We start from the raw sequence: 22,156 nt of genomic DNA, 5'->3' as shown, positions 1-22,156 counted from the left end.
TGTGCCCAAATCTAGTGCCGGCGATTGGCTGTGTTTAGGCATCAATGACAAACATCAGTTTACACCAGTTAGGCGGCTCAAACATGAGGCTGTAGTGTGTATGTGTCTCAAACCCCATACATGTGACAGATGTGGAAAATATCAAAAGTTTGGCTACATTTTACCGGGCTTGATGCAATATTTGTGATATTTTATCATTCTAAAGGCTGTAGTGACTTCCTAGATGATATATGAACTTACTACAGGTGAGATCATTACAGTATCATCAACTACACAAGTACATTAATCAATTATTTTAGAAAAAAATAAAATCACTAAAATTCACCAACATGATATTTTCTCATTTTAAAGGTTGTAGTAACTTCCCCAGAGGATATATGAGCTTACTACAGGTGAGATTATTACAGTATAATCAATTATAGGAGTACAGTAATAAATTATTTTTAGGGCTGGGTATCGAGTTCGATACGTTTTAGGCACAGACCGAATTTAGCGGTACCAAATTTTGATACCTAAGGGGTTAATCTCGTCAAAGTCAGTGATAAGCATGTAGCATGCTTGATGTGCCCAAATCTAGTGCCGGTGATTGGCAGTGTGTGTACAATATACAGTATATATATATATATATATATATATATATATATATATATATATGTGTGTGTAAAAGTATACAGTATATATATATATATGTGTGTGTGTGTAAAAGTATACAGTATATATATATATATATATATATATATATATATGTGTGTGTGTGTGTGTGTAAAGATATACAGTATTTATATATATACACATCAATAGATCTAAATATATATATATATGCGTGTGTACAAGTATACAGAATATATATATGTGTGTGTAGAAATACACAGTAAATATATATATGTGTGTGTGTACAAGTATACAGTATATATATGTGTGTGTGTGTGTGTACAAGTATACAGTATATATATATATATCTATAGATCTAAATATATATATAATGCGTGTGTGTACAAGTATACAGTATATATATATATATATATATCTATAGATCTAAATATATATATATATGTGTGTGTACAAGTAAACAGTATATATATATATATATATAGATCTAAATATATATATATGCGTGTGTGTAAAAGTATACAGTATATATATATATATATGTAAAGTATACATTATATAGTATACAGTATATATATATATATATATATGTGTGTGTGTGTGTAAAGATATACAGTATTTATATATATACACATCAATAGATCTAAATATATATATAAATATATATATGTGTGTGTAAAAGTATACAGTATATATATATATATGTGTGTACAAGTATACAGAATATATATATGTGTGTGTACAAGTATACAGTAAATATATATATATGTGTGTGTACAAGTATACAGTATATATATATATATGTGTGTGTGTGTACAAGTATACAGTATATATATATATATATATATATATATATATGTGTGTGTACAAGTATACAGTATATATATATATATATACTATAGATCTAAATATATATATATGTGTGTGTACAAGTATACAGATATATATATATATATATATATATCTATAGATCTAAATATATATATATGCGTGTGTGTACAAGTATACAGTATATATATATATATATATCTATAGATCTAAATATATATATATGTGTGTGTACAAGTAAACAGTATATATATATATATATAGATCTAAATATATGCTGTGTGTACAAGTATACAGTATATATATATATATATATATATATATATATATGTGTGTAAAAGTATACAGTATATATATATATATATATATATATATATATATATATATATTTATATATGTGTGTGTGTGTGTGTAAAGGTATACAGTATTTATATATATACACATCTATAGATCTAAATATATATATATGTGTGTGTGTGTGTGTGTAAAAGTATACAGAAGTGTTTTTCGGTATACTAGGTATATGGTAATAAGAAGTGTTTTTCTTTTTTTCTTCCAGTTGGAACCAAAACAAAATAAATGTCCTTAAGGGTGGCCCTGTAGTACCCTACTTAATAAAGAACAAGTTCATAAAATAGGGCTTCACAATAAATACATTTTAATTATTACCAATTGCAGAACACCACACACTGGTGCATAAAAATGTCAAAGGTTTGAAAAGCCTGTGGTCACACCCAGTTGAGCATTGTTTGAATATTTGTATTGTTTTGTTGTGTAATGTTTTTACTATTTTAAGTTCTTATACAATTAAATGCGTCACTGTGTGTCTTCACATGCCACACCCATACAAAAGCAATTTCAACTGCATAAATGACATACCAGGGGCCCCAAAAATGACACTGTCAAATTCGACATGTTCAGTTTACTTAAAAAAAAATTAAGGAAACCGATTGCCTTATTTTTTGCAAAGTAAACTTATTAGCTAAAATGAATGAATTATATTAATGTTCCTATGTAAGTAATGTGAACTTGATATTCTAAATTAAACTTAATAGTACATTTAAAGTTAACATAATTGTTTTTTTTGTCAATTTACGATAAATTAATTAGTAACCTTACCAATTATTTATTAGTAAGATTACTCTATTAAGTCATTTAAATTAATACAAATCTGAAATCATTTTAAATTGCGTACACTTACAATACTACATGCAATCAATTTCCACATTCTCTTTAAGTAAACTGAACCATTTTTATAGTTCAAATAACACACTTTTTTGTAACTCTTTAAGAACAACACAGTAATAAAATTATGCCTTTAAAATATAATCTGTTCTTAAGACTTAAACCTCTTGCAGCTCTCTGCTGCATGACAACATTATATCTGGACCTAAAACAAGGTACAGAGCATTTGCAGGATAGGCACTGTGCAAACTCCAAAAAAAGTAAATAAATTAGATAAAAATGCCTTTACAATTTGGAAAAACCTGCATGTGTTTTTTTTGTGCCAATTTATATTTAAATAAGATATAAATTATAATAATAATGATAATAATACTCTAGAGGTGGTTATGATGGGGTCTGCTGAAGAGCACCACAGAATGACCCCTTTTATTTTGGTGCCTGCAGACTACCATAATAATCATAATAAGCACTCGTACTCTTTTAGCCACAACCGGCTTGACATTGTTGCGTTTTTAATGTCAAATTAAAAAGTTACTTTAAAACAGGTTTCCCTAATTAGTTTTCACCAAGGGCCAAATTCTGTCAACAATAAAGTCAATGGCCACGGTCCTTGATGTAATGACAAAGTGTTTGTGCTGCTATTATTATTACTACTACATTGTTGTTTTTATTATTAAACTGTAATTATTTTATTAGTTATTTTTCTCTGTAACAGTAGCCTGTTTTATTTATTCAAACAATTATGTACATTTTGTTTGTATATAGATACACAAAACTACACAACTTTTCCTGCTGGAAAAAAAGAAGAAAAACCCTTTAATGAAGAATCTGGATCTCCATGTCCTCCATGCCAGTCAACTGCACTGTCTCTAATTACAGACTCAATTATTAGACCTATCAGCATTAATATTGTTATTGTTCTTAATGATAATATAACACAGTATTGCAATCAATCAATTAAGAAAAGTCAGTGAGCCAGTGTTTTCTTATGAATACTAGACTATGTCTAATTTTTTTTTTTTCTTCAGGGTTATTATATAATATATATAAATAGAAAAACATGAGTTGGCTTTGGGAGTCCGTTTGTAATATACTCGTTGCAAAATACATGTGCAAATATAAATAGGACGTATATTTATGCAACAGCGCTCTTTACTCATCTCACTCGCATAAAAACACAGATTATATACTCCTCAGAATGCATTAACACCATGGAAAGAGCACAATGAAACAGTTATGCCAAATTAGGTAAATAAATGCTTTAACAGCGTTCGATATATTCTCTAGCACTGACAGCTGGGCAGGAGACTGGTTGGTATTTAATGCTTGTAGAATAGTAACAGCGCCGCCTAACGTACAGGGGTGATATTGTTTTTTTATTTTATTTTTATTTTTAATTTTTTTACGTGCTCTGTGTCTACACCTTTCTTTGGAAGTTTGTCTCGTAAAATTGTCAATGATTTTGAGTGAACAAGTCTCTCGCGGGCCAGATATTGAGGAACCCTGCTTTAACAGAACCAGGCTGGATTGCGCGCGCTCTAGAGTGAATGCGTCCATGTCTTCCTGCGTTGCCGCGTTCTAAAAAGTGGCGCGAACAGCACTCCCGGGTATATGTTGCGTGATGCCGAAAACTATTCCGTAACAATCACAAATATACAAAGGTTTCCCATTTTACAGAGTTGTCAACTAATTTAAAATTCTGTAATAAATCATATCGCATAATCGTGACCAGTCATCAGTTATATAACTATATTCCAGTATTCCCATACTCGTGCCCATCAAAAAATACACATTTCTAAAATATTTAATATGCAACCAGTCAGCTAATTTTACAGATATGAAGCAGGCAAAGACTAGTTTTAACAGAAATGCCTTCAAATGACGCACAGTGAATAACGTGTTTGTGTACGTTTTTAACATGAACTAATACGTTACACAAAACAGCATGAAAACAACAAAGTGCAAAAAAAATATCTAACGATCATTAAGGGGATAAAACAAAATAAAGCAGAAAACGAGGTTTAAATTATAAGATAATATCTTGCATTTACCGAGGAAGAACGTCGAATTCTCAGTCATGTGCGTCTGCGCGCGTGGGAGGGGAAATTGCCGTCCAGTGCGCATGCCTAACAGAACATTGAGTAATTTTGAGTAATTTTACTTAAATTACATTAGTTATGGGAGCTATTTGTTTGAAAATGTCATCAACTCAACATTTTGGTTAAATTCAACATACTAATATTTTTTTTTAATTAAGGAATACATTTTACAGTGTATTTGGACACAAAAGTCACACTTAAAAATGTATGAATGTCATTAGATTATATAAAAAATGTCAAACCAAGTGCCATTTATTAAGAGTATACATCCACTTAAAATCACCTAGACACCTGCTGATTAAAATCCTTGAGAAAAATTTCTCAAAAAAGTAGAAAAACTTGAGCACCACTACTTTGCATATGCTGCTTTGTTTAATATTTTGTGATTAAATACAATGACATTCAGACTTTTTTAATGTCCATATATTTGTTTTGCACCACTGTATGAATTTATCAAATACAGTTGTTGTTATAAACTCTTCTCCATCAGGTCTGCCTTTGGTCGCTGTGTGTCTGGACCCTGTTTCAGTTCAGTTTGAGAAATCACCAGTATTGGTGGCATCAGAGATGCCATCTTTACAGAGCAGACCGTGTCTGACACGTCCTTCATCAGATGGACCAATGGTGGACAGATGACACTGGCGATGTGGGCGATTGGACAGCCTGTTGTAATACCAGTCCTAGAGTACCAGGGCAGAATCTCTGTCACAGCCAATCAGCTTAAGATCAATAACAGCCAGCTCTGTGATTCTGGAAACTTCTCTGTCTCAAGTGGAACCTTCTCCTGCCACTGGACTTGGTGGAAACACCCGTTCAGTTCAGCTCAAGGTGTTTGGTGAGTCCGAACAATGCTACAATTGTTGCTAGCAATGCTACTAAAGGTGACATGTCTTTTAAGGGATAGTTTACCCCCAGAAAATGAAAATGATGTCATTATTTACTAGCGTTCACTAGATTTTATTGAAACATTTTACTTTATTGGACAAAAATTTGGATACGCAAGATTGCAAGATGAATCAACAGTATTTTTTCCTGTGTTGTGATTTTTTTTTTATCCCCTTTTTTCTCCATTTTGGAATGCCCCATTCCCACTACTTAGGAGGTCCTTGTGGTGGCACGGTTACTCACCTCAATCTGGGTGGCGGAGGACAAGTCTCAGTCGCCTCCGCTTCCGAGATGGTTAGTCCGTGCCTCTTATCACATGACTCGTTGTGCATGACACCGCGGAGACTCACAGCATGTGGAGGCTCATGCTACTCTCCACCATCCACTCACAACTTACCACACACCCCATTGAGAGCGAGAACCACTAATCGCGACCATGAGGAGGTTACCCCATTTTAATCTACCCTCCCTAGCAACCGGGCCAATTTGGTAGCTTAGGAGACCTGGCTGGAGTCACTCACAGGGCCGCCGCTGGCCAAATTGATGTCCTACGCAGAGTTCTAGGTGGACGGGGGGGTGGTTTGCGTGATATGTGCGTGAAGCTATCATCTGTGTTCCGCACCTGCTTTCGGGTCCTTGAATAACGTATAATGTGCAAGTAAGGGCAGCCAGTTGACTTTCTGGTGCACCCCTAGGGAGTTGGTGCCCTACGCAGACTGTGTAGTCTGCTCTAGGGGTGGTAGTCAACGTCAATACTCGCTGAGCTACCCAGGCCACACCGGTTGTGATTTTTAAATACATCTGCTAAAAGTTATGTTTGTAAACTTTTAGGAGTACACTTGCACACAGATGAACTCAAAACTAAATAATAAAAAAAAATCATTAGATATTATTATAAATCTCAAAATTGTATTTTATTTTTAAGAAACATTAAAACATGTTTGTTAATTTTATTTGTTATTTGGGTTGTTTTTACTTTTGTCTGTACCAAGAATAATTGGTGCATCAAGGGGTTTGTCTTTTGTTTTCAAAAGCTGGACAGCGGGCACAGAGGTTAGTGTGGATTGGGGTAAAGGAGGCACAGTCGGGCAGGCGTTCTTCTTACCTGTTCGTCCACCTCTTTGCCTACTGCCTCGTTCTCATGGGAACTGAACGGCCAGCCAGTGACCGCCGGCCAATCGGGCAGTGGCGTGCTGAGTCTGCAGATCTTCTCGACCAATCTGAGTGGCCGTTATGTCTGCATAGCTCAGAATGACATCACCGGGGGCAGATCAAAGCAGCAGATAGTCGCGGCCATTGTGGGTGAGTTAACGGCTGTTTATGACGCTTCTTTGACTGATTCTCATGTCGGCTCATTTTGTGGCCTGACATTTATTTTCTTGACCGTAGAGGGAGTAATCTACCCTGGATTGATAAATTCAAGTGTCAACACACTGGAAGGATTCATAATTTTCATCTGTCTACCATGCTTTTCTTTTTTTGCTGAATACTTTCTCCCATTTTCTTGCTTCACTATTGTTTCTGTACAGTTATTTATTTATTTGCCCTGTCTGTATTTATTTCTCCTATTATTAGTGGTGCTTGCAAAGGAAAAACCCCTTAGACTCATAAGATTCCAGCGACAAGTCAATTGAATCACAACATTCACAGCAAAATATGTATTTGAAATTCAGGCAAAAATGCAAAAGGAACAAGACTGTGTCCTTAACAAGCCCGAATGACAATCCAATTAATAAAAATAAAAAAAAACTTTTGGTTTAAAGTTGTTGTTTATTGGTATAGAAACAATATATTAAAGGTTATAAGTAGTTTGAGTGCGCTATGGGAGGGGACAGTTGCTGCAGAGCTCATTTGGCATGCTTTGTTCACTGTGATTCTCTGATTGGTGGATCTTTCTCTAGCATCTTGGGTAATGTAGTTCTTCACCAGGAATTCCACTATTTAACGTGGACTGATGGCTTCAATAGATGCAGATACTATGGATTTACAACCTCAGAGCTCACAATAGGTCTGTCTTAAATGTTTATAAGTTATTGTCAGGGTTGGACTGGTAATCTGGCATACCGGGCATTTTCCCAGTGGGCCAACTTACTTTGGGGCCGATCAGGGGAGGACTGGCCATTGGGACTGTCTGCGAAATGGACCGAATGGGCCGCGATAAGCTACAATGATCCGTTGCGTTACGCAGAACGGACCAAAAAACGGCGCCACGATATGCAGAAAAGGACAGCAACCCCCCCCCAACAACATTATTTGGGCCAGTTGCTATGTAAGATCCCAGGCCGATTTCTCGTCCCAGTCCAGCCCTGGTTATTGTTACCACACCGTTGTAATCTATTGCTCACATTTAGGTTCAGGGATTTCAAATTACGCAGCTCTTGTTGAATGAGAGGTGTTCAATTAATTTTCGAAGCAAACAGATGGCCTAGTGGATAACAAGCTAAGATATCCCATAGACCGTCTTTGAAGGAGGGACCCAAATCATATCAAGAGACCAGAATATCATAGAGAATTGAGGGTCTGTCTTTTGACTTTTCTGCTACGCAACCACCTAGAAATCACCCCAAACACTCTAGCAACCATATAGAAACATTCCAACTACATCATTGTGGCCATTCAGGCCATTCACTAAAAAAAAGCTAGACGCAGTGCATTGCAACTCATAAAGCAGGTTTTATGAAGCTAAATTTAAGACTTCATTAAAGACATTTTTAAGACCATCTAAAGGAATTTTAAGTTGTAAATTTAAGGGAATGTGTCATCGCATCAATCTCTAAATGTAAATGCCTAGGGAGCACAAAAACAGTCACATGTATACAGCATTAACACTTTAAAGTGTAAAAATGCAAATTAACTGATCTCCATTACTTTCTAATTTATTTACATATCACAATAAGGCTTGAATACATCTGCCCCTAACCACCAGAATTTTGAAATAACTTTTACCATCTGATCAGACCCATTATATCAGCTATATTCCTCTACAACACCCAAAAATACACCTAAAAGCTCTGGAATAAGTGATCACCATCAAACTTTTTTCAAATACATTTTAGTCATTAAATCTAGAAGCTCAACAAAAGGAGCATAAATGATTTTCTTTTCTTTTGCTATGAGAACTTGCCATTGATCCTGCAATGTAAATCACTTGTCCTTAGATTAGCCAGTAAAACAGAATTTTACTCCGTGTCACTCAGTTGACATGATTCACGAACGGCAAAAAGACACAAGTGTGCATTATCTTTTGAACTATACGTGGCGCTGTCTCCAAACTGCTCAGGTACGTTCAGGACATGATAGCAATGATGCATACCAAATTTCTTCTAAATATGACAATGCATTCAAAATATATTTACATTTTGAATACAAATAAAAATCAATACCGCTGGAGAGGCTTATATGAGAAAAATAATATATGGCAAATATATCAAATCCTCATAAACCAAGGAATCATTAATCATTTTAGGACATACAGTTCAAAAGTTACTGGCAAAAATAGCAATTTTTCACATTTCTTGACCCACCAAAATGTCCATGCACACTTAGATCATGGTCCTGATGAAATATAACAAGTTTAATTTTGACAAACTGTTGCAGAGATATTGCCAAACTTCTTGTTTTTCGTCAGCCTCATGAATCTGTGTTTTGTCCCTCTCCTTTTCCCATCTGATTTCCTGTTTCCACTCTTAATATTTCCTATAAATGTTGATTTCATCGCAGTGATTTGGTCACAGTGAATGTCGGGGAGTGCACAGAAGGGTTTGATCCATCGCACTCGTTCCCAAGGGAAACCATGGTTACTGTAGTAAAACCAAGGTTATTTTTTCTAAGGTTAAGGTTAGGTTTAGGGGTTAATGTAGTTTGTCTGTGGGACTCTAAATAAAAACAAGCACACTGCAGAGGTGCCCATACTGAATGTTAGTATTTTAATATGGGTGCAAATAGTATTGGACACTATTTGCACCAGGGTTGTGGCCATTATTTGCACCAGGGTGCAAATAGCATCTGCCATATCATTTTGTTTCTAGGAGAAATGGTTCAAAAGATATGCGCAAAAGAAAAGTGCATTTTTGAACTGGTGGTGGCGCTATAGAGTTTGTCCTAGAGACCGCAAATTTGGTATGGGGGCTATGCATGCCCAGAAATAACTATTCACTTTAAAACTGCAATGACAAATCAATTCCTCATGCAACATTTAAAACCATGACCGTATGAATTTAAGACCTGTGGCTGTGATTTAAGACCTTTTTAATGCCTTAATTTGCAAAAGGGCAATTTAAGACTTTTAAAGACTTTTTATCAGACTTGCAGAAACCTTGTTGACATGCGTGAGATCCTGTAAACAGCTGGGATGCGTCCACAAAGCACGTTTATATGGCGGAAAAAATGGAAAAAGAGTGCTGACTTGTTCGTTGTAAATGCCCCTTTAGTAACCTCGAATCAGTGTGATATAAATCACCTAAAACACATAGAACCACAAAAACAGCACACAGAAAACCCTAGTAGGTTTGTTGTCATTTTCTGTCCAGTTCTTTTCCACAGGTAAGCATGACAACATGTTCTTTAGAATTGTACAAATCCTGTTATTATTAACAAACTCTTCTGCTTTTACACCCTTCGCCCCCATTTCCCCCTCTCACCTGCTTCACAGGTACCTGTCTCAGTGTTTGGGCAGTGGCAGGGATCATTGTAGCCTGTGCTATTGCCTTCATCATAATTAACTTTGTTATTATTGTGCAAAGAAACAGTAAAGCATCTCCTTTTTTAAAAATATGCTGTCGTTTTGTTTTATGATGCTAAAGAGTCTAAGAGTCTCATATAATTATATTTGCAGTTGATCAGAGACTGACAGAGACATGCCATTGGCATGAACCAACCAAGACATGAAATGTGCTACTTTCTCCAATCTTAAATTCTGCTAAATTGTGTGTTAGAATCAATAACCATACCTTTAGGGCTTTCACTAACATGAACACGAGGAATAATATTTACTCATTTTCATTTATATACAGAGCTCTTGTCAATGGAAACCACCCTCTTCACCATTCTTCCCAATAACAATGATGAGAACATCAACTCAATGACACAAAACAGGCCTAGCAACTCCAGCCCACAGCTTCATAATAGCCATCTGAACACAGATGTATTCCAACACAACTTCAGTGCGCTCCCAAACAAAGGGCATCCAAACACTAATCCAAACAATGGCCTTCAGAACTCCAGATCGTTCCCACAGCCTGGCCAACAAAATCCTAATATTCTCATTCAAACGGGTAATTCTCAGCCTGGTGCGATTGCCCCAACAGTTCATGTAAACTTCAATACACTGCCACACACCGACCAGTTCAACAGTGCACAACCTCAAACAGTGCATGTCAACTTGAACACATATCCTCAAGAACCAAACCAGCCAAGTCCGGAGATCCAGCAACACACTGATCAGAGTGAAATTGCATTCTATCAGGAAGACTCTCAGACTTGAGTGAAATTTAAGATGATATTTATTTGATGAATATAAAACAGAAAAGTAATTGCTCTCTTTGGCATAGGCCCCATCTGGTGGTCCGAAGAAGTTGTACTCTGAACCGTCATATCCTGCCGGAGATAGGAGGCAGGGGCAAGGAGTCTACCCCCATGCAGGATGGGACTCAACTGGTGGTGGTGGGGTGGAGGAGGTTGGTGTGTTAGCACACTGAAACAGCAATGTGATAGATTGTGAGCAGACTTGTAAAGCAATAGCTTACATGCGATTGGCTGGGAATTACCCAGCTAATGGTGCAATGATGTACAGCTGCTAGACTTCCCACTAGAACTACGCTGCGCTTACAGTTACGGCATCAACACACCAATTAAAAGCTCTCTCAGACTGGCTTGTTAAACTCTGAACCTTTGACCAATGGCTCTCAACCCAGTGGACTCATTAAGACTAGCTACTCGCACCCTACCAACTGCAGCATTGCTAAACACCGTGCCGCCAACTTGTGGTCCTGAATAGAAGAGCAACTATGAAATTCTAACCCAACTCAGGCAAACAAATTTTTCAACGAGCCCTCATTAAACACCAGCACAAATCCCCACCAGATGCCTTAGGACCGTTTGCAGTGAACACCGGTGTACCCCAACCGCCAAGTTGACAATTCTGAAAGCAGTGGATTTACAAACCAGCTGCCTAGATTGCCACAACAAGATGCACAGGGGGGCGGCTCTGGTCCAAGATCCAGGGAAATTGAACCTGTTTTTGGGTTGACCCAGGCTGCTTCTGCTCCCCGAAAAAAGAGACCTCCATAGACCGAATGCTAACAACGTAGTGCTAAATCACTCTCAGATGGACCTGAATGTGCAGAGACAAGTGCAAAAACGCCATGGCCACAAGTACAATCCCAAAGCCAGACCGCTCCGAGGCATGCTATATTTCAAAACCAAATTCCTCAGGCTCGGAATCCAATCCACATAGGTCTACCTCCAGGAACATATATCACCCCGTTGAAGTGAACAACCAGCCTCAGGTGTGCACAAGCCATCCAACGATGCAAACGGCATCAGACCACATGCAGCCGTTCCTCTTACTCAGGAAGTCCTTTGCCACCACATCACCCGGACAGAAAACCCATTCACCAACCGAATCCAGCAGACTCAAGCCATGTGGCAGAACACTGGAGCTCAGTCCAGACCTTCTCAACCCATTCAGCAGCTCAACAAAGCTGGCCAGGAGCCACCACCTCTGGTGCTACAGCCGGCCAAGTTCGAGTGGCTGCCACTGGAGTGCAGGCAGCAGGCGTGCACCCTCCAACCAATGCATGTGAACAGTCGATCTGCAAATGTGATGCATAGCAACAGGTCTACGGACATGCACAGACAGATTAGAGTGTGTCATACTAGCCCTCAACTATTGTCAGGAATTCATCCATTCATGAACAGCCAATGCATGTGAGACAGGTAAGCTGTGGCTATATTGAATAAAATAGATGTAGTGAATGGCCTCTGTAGGCAGTATTTTAAGAGATCATACAATGCAAAAAAGTATTTTGTCTTGTTTTCCTGTAAAATTATCTAAACATTCTTAAAACAAAAAAACAAGACTTAAAATCTTATGCCAATTTGCTTGTCAAGTAAAGAAATATTTTGCAGTGTAGGTGCACTGTAGGCCGAATAAGGCTGTCCGTACTGTAAAAGTGTCCCAGCCCTGGCGACAGCCCTATTACCGATGTGACAGCTTTTCCAAAAATTAGGCAGAATGATTATGAATTATTTATGATAGTACCATATAATAGTAACATGCTGTAAACTAAGCCACATTTTAAAATCCATATTAATCCATATAAATCAAATGCGAGTCAAGTCTCACATGCGGAGCATAATTTTAGTTTGTGAAGAGTTACTGCCAATGTAGATTGTTCCAAATCAGTCACTCATAAAGTAAAATGTTTGGTTAAAATGCTGTCTCAAAAGGTAGCTGCCTATATAGGCAGTAGGCTACAAGGCAGCTCACTAGGTTTTGTGAGAGAGCCTAAGTCTATGAATATATGAAAATGCCTTTCACGTGAAAATACTAACTTTACTATTATTAATTATGAGTAAGTCTGTTCAAATGTTTGACTGGTCATGCTTAATTGTCTGGTAGTTCATCTGGAGCACCTCAAAGTTCAAGTTCACTGGCCAAATTACTCAAATTTGAAATAGTTTTAAAGTTGAGTGCCGTGTAACAATGCTTGGGAGAACGCTGTAGCTTACGCTTTACTCCACAGATTTCATTGCATTGGGCAACGTTGACTTAAGTCATGTGAAAGAGCCTTTAGATTTATATCAAATAAAGCATATTGTTCTTTCTTTGGCCCACAGAGGCAGACAAAGATGCTGAGAAATTGCAACACTATCTACACTTCAAATAACCCTTTCCTACAATGCACAACGTTTCTCTGGTGGAATGAAACAAATGTTCAGCCATTCCTCACTTTTTATTGTTTTTTTTTATTTGGAGACCACATTATTTATAAAACGGCTGATCTTTTTGTCTCTGACAAACAGTAGTCATGTGAGAACCGTGGCTGTTGAATGGGCCATAGTGTGAATGTCATCCATCGGAACAATGCTGCTATGGAATCAATTATTGCACTCAATTGTCTGAAAATAAAACACAATGATGTGTTTTTCCACGGACAGGAAGACTTCAACAAAATCCAAATGAATTAGGATGGCTGGCAGAGCTTGACTACTAAATGATAAATAAAGGAGTGCCACTGTTCGTCCTTTCACAACTATTTATTCAGCTTTGTGCTCACAGATGCTTCTTGTAACGCTGCTCAATTAGTGCGATTCGCTATGGAGCTTTTGTGGATGCATTGCGCATTTGAGTATGAAGGAGACCCACCTAATGTAATTAATTAAGCTCTTTTATTTGTATGTTAATGATATGGAAAATGCTAATGACTTCAAGTAAAATTAGTCCTTGACTGGTCTAGCAAGAAATAATCAAATATAAGAAAAACTGGTCACACTTTTACTCCAGTGAATATTTCCAGAGATTATTTAGCAGAGACAGGCCACTTCTATTAAAATGAATGGGACAAATTGGAACACTCAACCAACGAGCTCTTGTGCACCCAACGGTCAACGGATGTAGAAAGGAAGTCCCACCTTACAGTTAAAAGAGCCAATCACCTTTTAGATACAGACATCGCCTGTCAATCAACTCTAGAAGCACATGCGCACTAGCTATACAAGCCGGGAATTTTATTTTTTATTTTTGTGTGTAATTCAGAGTTAAAGAAGCACAATTTATGATTCCAGTATTGTCCGATTTTAGTGCTGATTTGAAGAATGTACTTTGATCGTAATCTTGACCTACCGTTTTTGAGATTTTGGTCTTTCTCCAAGTAGATAGGCGCTGCACTTGTATAACTGGAAATAGTGTCCCGAGAGCGTTTCAAAGATGGCCGACTGTGGACTGACTTGCTAGATAGACATTGATATTCCTCACCATTTATTTGTTTGGAAGTCAATGGTGCAGTGAGATCCAGCTGATGCAAAATGACTTCAATAAATCTGATGATTTGTAGAAGGAATAACAAATGTTATTTTAAAGAAGTGAATAAAAAATAATGAGTATGAAATAATGAGAATAAATGCAATAATACAGAAACATTCATATATAAAAATGTTTTTTAAGGCTATACAATGCTTAAAATTGCCAAATTGTACACTACAATTTTCAAAGATAAAGGACAACTGGCTCTAACAAGGACAGAGAGATGTTGAAGACCAGATGTACAACTAAACAAGAGGATAAGTACATCAGAGTCTCTAGTTTGAGAAATAGACGCCTCACATGTCCTCCGCTGACAGCTTCATTGAATTCTACCTGCTCAACACCAGTTTCATGTACAACAGTAAAGAGAAGACTTTCAGGCCTTATGGGAAGAATTGCAAAGAAAAAGCCACTTTTGAAACAGAAACACAAAAAGAAAAGGTTTGAGTGGGCAAAGAAACACAGACATTGGACAACAGATAATTGGAAAAGAGTGTTACGGATCTGAACCCCATTGAGCTTTTGTGGGATCAGCTAGACTGTAAGGTGTGTGAGAAGTGCCCGACAAGACAGACACATCTATGTGACTACCGGTATGCAAGTGCTACAGGAAGTGTGGGGTGAAAGGTCACCTGAGTTTCTAGACAAACTGACAGCTAGAATGTCAAGGATCTGCAAAGCTCTCATTGCTGCACATGGAGGATTTTTTGACGAGAACTCTTTGAAGTACTTTAAGCCCCGATCTCCCCTATAATGATGAATAGCAAATTCTTAATGAAATGGTTTGATGTCACTTACATTTTGTTCAGGAGGTTGTAAGAAATAAATTCTTACATAATTTACATTTGCATGGTTTTGTTCTTTACCAGTGTTAAAAGAAATAGATCAACCAAAATGTAAAATGACATCATTTATCCACCCTCATGTTGTTTCAAACCCGTATGACTTTCTTTCATCCATGGGCAACAAAATGTTAGATGCTAAACCAAATGTTACCCTCAGTCACCATTCGCTTTCATTGCATGTTGCTTTTTCAATGAAAGTAAATGGTGACTGAGGCTGTCAATCCCTAACATTGTGCTTAGCTGTATGCCTTTTGTTCATGTTTTACGGAAATCAGTCATACGGGTTTGGAACAGGATGAGAGTGAATAAATGTTCACAGAAATTCTATTTTTCTGGTCAAACTATCCTTTAAACATAAACTATTTAAAACAAACTAAATATAAAAATAGATTGCAGAAAAGATGCCACAAGATGGGGCCAGATAATTTAGTGTAAATTAAGGGGAAGTTGACACAATACAAAAGTGTCAACTGTACAACTTATACAAACCAAAGAAAAGAAAACACTTAATCGCAAGCAAGCATTTAAAAATTATTTTAATTGTTTTGTGGACTATCACATAATAGTCACGATGCATGGTCTACCATGGATCACAAAATGTTTCGGGCAGAATAAGAGTATCTGACACCATTTACGTTAATTTAATCCTTTTCCATACAATGAAAGTGAATGGTGTCTGAAGCTGATATTCTGCCTAATCACCTTTAGTGTTCCACAGAAGAAAGTCATGCAAGTTAGGAACAGCAGGAGGGTTAATAACTACAGATTTTAAAAAACAAAGGTTTTGACTAAAACAGAGGCCACACTGTCATTTGGAAAATAAATGTAGCCTTTTGTGCGCGATATGTGAAAAAAATAAAAAGGGTCGCTTCTTTCCTGTTTTGTCACCATACTGTAGGTATGTCACAATGACATCATTTTTAAAAGTGCTAAATAGGAGTGTGGCGTTGTCACTTCTGGGTCTGGTGTACTGCAGTGAATTATTGAGGTACGAAACAATTCTCCGTCTGTCTTATTTTTGTTTGGTTCATTATAATGAGGGCTATAATGCTAAAACAATGTAAATTGTGTTATGTTTGCCTCAGAAACTTCATGTATGCTCTAATCTTTAGGCTCCAGAAAAAAAAAAAATTGTTTCTTAAATAAGACTTCAGAATTCACATTACAATAACTCAGTAAAGGAACACAAATCTTGTCTTGCAGATTTAGAAAAATGTATAAAAAAACAGGTGATGTTCGTTTAGATTTGTACACGTATAGCAAACGTTATATGGATTTTGCGAGTTGTCTTATCTTTTAGCTGTGTGACAGATGGTTAATTTGGTCTGTCTACTGACAAGTGAGAAATCATTGCTTGTGAGAAGGAAACATTTATTCAAATTTACATTTCTAAAATAATAATAATAATAAATACATTGTTTAGAGATGTTGCTGGAGCATACGTTGACTTATATCTTCACACATGTGGGGTGTTATTGTATTAAAAGTGTTTCTAGTTAATTCCACGCCAAATAATTTTGCAATGTTTTCATCCAAAATGACCAAAGGTATACCAACTGGATCAATATGCAGGCAACTCTGTTATATAGACTGTTTATATACATATATCTAAATGTATATGTATGTATGTGTAACCGGCCCTGGTTGCCCTGCTCCGAATGGGACTCGAAACCGGCATGGGGGTGGGTGCAATAACAAGGAGGCTAAAGGCTACAGCCTTTAGCGTTAGTCACTAGTGCACCTCTTGAGTTCATGAGAGTGAGGTTTACACAATGCACAGCTATCTATCAGCTGGCTCCCATTACACTCAACCCCCCTAAACCTCACTCCCATCCGGGTCACGGCACCATTGTAACCAGCCCTGGTCGCCCCACTCCGAACAGGACTCAAACGGCCGTTTCCGGCTTGGGAGGCGGGTGCTCTAACAAGGAGGCTAAATGCTACAGCCTCTAGCGTCAGTCGCTAGTGCACCTCTTGAGTTCATGAGAGTGAGGTTTACACAATGCACAGCTATCTATGAGGGAGATTGAATGTGACTAACCACAGAGACCTCATCTTTCTTTTAGCCTTCTCTGAAAGTGTGTTGCAGAATTTTTGGTCAGCAATAACACCAGATAGTGCGAGATACTTTGATGCATTTCTTGAGCTGCCTGATCCATTTATAATGTATTTGACCTAATTCTAAACTTACTTCATATGTATATTTAACCATCTCCGGGACACAAGCGGGTTCCGAGTTGGGATGGTAAAGCTCATTTTTAGGGTGGCAGCTTTTTAGGGTGGCCACCCCATGCCACCCTTCTGGCCCTGCCTCTGAGAATGTCACCCTAATCACAGAGACCACATCTTTCTTTCAGCCTCCTCTGCATGTTGCAGAATTTGTTTTCAGCAATAACACCAGATAGTGCGAGATACTTTGATGCATATCTTGAGCTGCCTGATCTTTTTATAATGTATTTGATAAGTGACTTACTTAATAAAAATAGATTTACTTCCCTGAAGTTCTTGTAGATACTTATAGATAAGATACTGGTGCCTGTAGAGAACAATTAAATGAGGACTTAACGAGAATAACTCTTGTTTTACAGACTTGTTCTTAAATATGGGTTTGGGAAGATGCTTATCTAATTAACTGTCTGAATGGTGTTATTATTATGATTGTTGTGAACACAATGGTGAGAGAATATTAACATGCATCATTAAACCATACCCCAGCAACACACTCTTTTTAGTGGAACAATGAGCAACTTTGGTGGAATTTCTGAGTGCATAGAGATAGCATTATGCAAAGCAACAATTCTTGAACGTAAGTCTTCTAAGATCTCTATTTTTTGCGAGGCATGATCCACGTCAGCAGATGCTTCTTGGGAATAGCGAGAATGCTTTTTATAAGTCAAAGTATCTCTAATCCACACCTACAATCTCGTTTCATTAATCGAATGTCAGGTTTCCCAATGCCTGAATCAAATTAGCTTATCTTGACGTCAATAGCCTAGGGGTTCACTTAATTTTTACAACCTACACTGTGGATTTTGAGTGATGTATTCAATATGTAAAAGAACAATATAATAATCTGTGAGTTATTAGTTAAACAGATTGTGTTTATTCATTATTGTACTTTAGATGAAGATCATACCAGATTTTAAGACGTATTTATACAGAACATAAATGCAGGTAATTCCAAAGGGTTTGCCACTGTAGTTTGCCACATTGGTGGTTTATTTGACAATATGACAATTTTTAAGTTAAAGATTGCCCTACACATTCTGAGTTCTGTTGTAATTGCCTGAAACAATGTTGGCCTACAACACCTTTAATCTGTACAAGATGAGACATTTAAAAAAGCTTGTCTTTCTCCTTTACAGGGCTCTATACTTTGCATAAAAGGTGACAATGGTGTGGACATTGAGCCGCAGTAACCTGGTGTTAGCTGTGTATGGATTCACTTTGATCACTGGTCTTCCTACCAACATCCTGTCCTTCTACACCTTTTTCAGAAAGATTCGCAAGCGGTCCACACCCATAGATGTCCTACTACTCAGCTTAAATATCTCTGACCTGATCCTCCTGTTTGTCCTCCCATTTCACATGGTAGAGGCGGCCAACATGAAATGGACACTGCCGTACTTCCTCTGCCCGCTATATGGTTTCATATTCTACAGCACCATCCACAACAACACCTTACACCTGGCGGCCATCAGTGTGGACCGCTACCTGAGTGTGAGCTTTCCCATAAAATACAAGCTAAACCGCAATCCCCGAAATGCAGTGATAGCCAGCGTTGTATTCTGGGTGCTATCCACGGCGCATTGCAGTATTGTCTATATTATGCAATACCATAACCATTTCAACCCCAACGTCACCGATCCATCCAAACGGAACACTTGCTATGAAGACTTCACCGCTGAACAGCTCAAAATCCTCCTTCCAGTCCGTCTGGAACTCTTTATTGTGCTCTTCTGTGTGCCTTTCCTCATCTGCTGCTTCTGCTACATTAAGTGCATCTGCATCCTCTCCAATCTATCCAACGTGAACCCGAAGAAGCGAATCAGGGCCATTGGGATGGCATTGGCCACTCTTCTGGTCTTCATTATCTGTTTCATGCCCTTTAACATATCACATGTGGTGGGATTTGTGGGTGGCTACAGCCCTGAGTGGCGAGAACATGCTCTACTTGTCAGCACATTGAATGCCTCTCTCGACCCACTCTTATTCTACTTCTCTTCCTCAGCCCTCAGAGAGATTTTCAATAACATCTTGAGCAAGCTGGTCATGCGGCTACTCCGACTCTGCAGTGGCACATCTCTCTGCTGCCCCCTATTGAGCTGTGGAAAAATAGAGGAGAAAACACAAAGCTCTAATGACTGGTCCCGCTCACATATCTAGACAATTTCGCATAGATTGACCTGCTGAGTACCATTGTCTTTTTTTTCCAGATTTCTTTCTGAGTCATGCATTGTCAATGCCAAATCAGGTACATATCCAATTGATATCATTCTGATATTCCACTGACAATGACTGACTCAGCAAGTTACCAATCGTGAGTCACTATGTCACTAAAGGTGTTCCACCAGTCCTGATTATAGTTAACAATGCTGAGAAATCCTGGCCAGAACGGTATGTAATTGTACCATACCAAACTGTGCTGAAACAGGGTCATGTCTAGAAGGTAAGCCCCTAAAGTCCTAAAGTCTTGTGAGATCCACATGCGACATTCCCACACTGTGTTTATTGTGTTTGTTTGGAGTCTTACAGAAACCCTACACCTAACCTTTACCCTAACAATAAACGTAACCCTAGACCTAACTTAAGTAACAGCAAATGAGTCTCTCGCAAGACTTAGGCTGCTGGGGTGTTACCTTCTAGACACAGGCCTGAAATGATACTGTAAGTTTGTTTTCACACCTGGCTCGGGTTATAACGGCACTCACTTCCAAGTTTCAGTCTCTAGAGGCCACAGTGACCGCGTCTTCCCACCCAATACCATACCCAAAAGTGGTTGACCCATTTCTTACACAACTTTGCACACAGAGTAGCAGCAACACCAATCCCTGCTAAAACAAAATCCAGCATTGCTGATCACCAACTTATTTTGTGTTTTCTGCGCTGTCTCCCAGCATGGCATGCTGGTGACCCTGCCAGGCTTAATTAGCTAAACCAGCTTCACCTGAAAGACAATGCTGGTCAACCAACTTCTACAGCTGGGTTTTGATGGTGAAAAGCATCACAAGTTCTCCATGGTGCCATTATGGAAAAAGCTGTTTAATAAAGAAGGGTAGTCTTGAAAGGATTGAGGGTATATATTGATCGTTGTTTTTATGCTGTTTTATGTAGTAAGGACATTGAAGGTATATGCGGTTTATGCTATTGTGTGTCCATATGTAACTGAGAATATATGTTGAGTATTTTATTGTACTTTTATATGTAATAGCAACCTTGATGCCCATGGCAAATTTCTCCACCGAGACCAATAAAGAATCATCAATGAATTTTGAAATAAAGGAAACTCATTCTAATCCCTAAATATGCATCCATTCTTTATTTCACCATACTGAACCAGTTACAAGTTGCACAGGAGGTTCTACTCAACATGTGTTGGATCAAACATTTCAGAAGACCAAACACAAAACGTCACTCTGTTGCTTTGTGCCAAGTGATTGCATTTGAATCGTGAACAAGTTTGATTTTTAATAATTAGTATCTGTGTCTAGTGCAGTTGGCAGCACGTTTGAGCTACGTGTGATGCATTTCGAGCTGGAGGCCCAGGAGAAGCAGTCCCTAATATGAGAGTAGAGAGTTGTGCTCTAGATGACCTTAACCTATGCTTACAGTAAGACTGAAGTAAGTATACAACAAGGCTCTTACATCCTATTTCCCAGCTAAAGTTACTCAGCATGGACTCCGCAGATTTATTTTACTCTAGTCCTGATCAACCACAGATTCTAGGTGAACCAGCAGTCAGACCTCAGGGAAGGACCTCTCCTCAGACAATGATGGGTTTCAAGTTCACTGGTTTTCTCGAAGCATACTGTTGCTTCTCGTCTGCTAGCGTGGCCAGAAGTTGTCAACTAGGAAATACCACGATTCACATGTGAAATTCTACATGAACTGTCACCATTAGTGGTTGACCATTATATTGCTGAGTGTAGAGCGGAGGAGGGCGGGGCCGGGCTGGAAAAACGCACACCCAGTCCCCAATCAGCCTGATGGGGGCAGGCAAGGGATAAAGGTGGCCGGTGATGATGGTTCGAGAGAGAGCGAGAGAGAAAGACATGCAGCTGCTCTGTGTGTTTGTTTGTGTGGTTTTGGTTCAGTTTTTCATTAAACTATTATTTATATTGCCAAGCCAGTTCTTGCCTCCTCCTTGCCCTTAACCTGCTTTACATTGGTGCCGAAAGGAGGAGTGATGCCCGTCGCAGAGTCCTCGACACTGCCATCCACCCAGGGGAGTGCCGCTGCCATCCGCCAGGGGACGGAGTAGCCCGACCGCCCGGACGCTGAGGATGGCCGCGGTCGACGAGGCAATTGAGGACTGGACTCCCCGACCACTTGGAGTGATGGAGCTGCTGCCAGGGGCAGAGTAGTGCCCTGCCGTCCGTCTGCGAGGGGAGGAGGGAAGCAACTCCCAGACCGCCTGGAGTTGTAGGGCCACTGCCAGGGGCAGAGGAGAGTTCCCACGG

At 38.4% G+C, this 22,156-nt stretch overlaps 1 protein-coding gene across 1 annotated transcript; it reads left to right on the top strand.

Annotated features, from left to right (window-relative positions):
- The first annotated feature begins 18,869 nt into the window (after window positions 1-18,869).
- Window positions 18,870-19,862, top strand: LOC127657699 (free fatty acid receptor 3-like). Its single transcript, XM_052146541.1, has one exon. The coding sequence runs from the start codon at window positions 18,870-18,872 to the stop codon at window positions 19,860-19,862; it is 993 nt and encodes a 330-aa protein (XP_052002501.1).
- The last annotated feature ends 2,294 nt before the right edge of the window (window positions 19,863-22,156 follow it).

Source organism: Xyrauchen texanus, chromosome 17 (assembly GCF_025860055.1).
Source record: "Xyrauchen texanus isolate HMW12.3.18 chromosome 17, RBS_HiC_50CHRs, whole genome shotgun sequence".
NCBI lineage: Eukaryota > Metazoa > Chordata > Actinopteri > Cypriniformes > Catostomidae > Xyrauchen > Xyrauchen texanus.
This window is presented reverse-complemented; position numbering and strand designations above follow the sequence as displayed.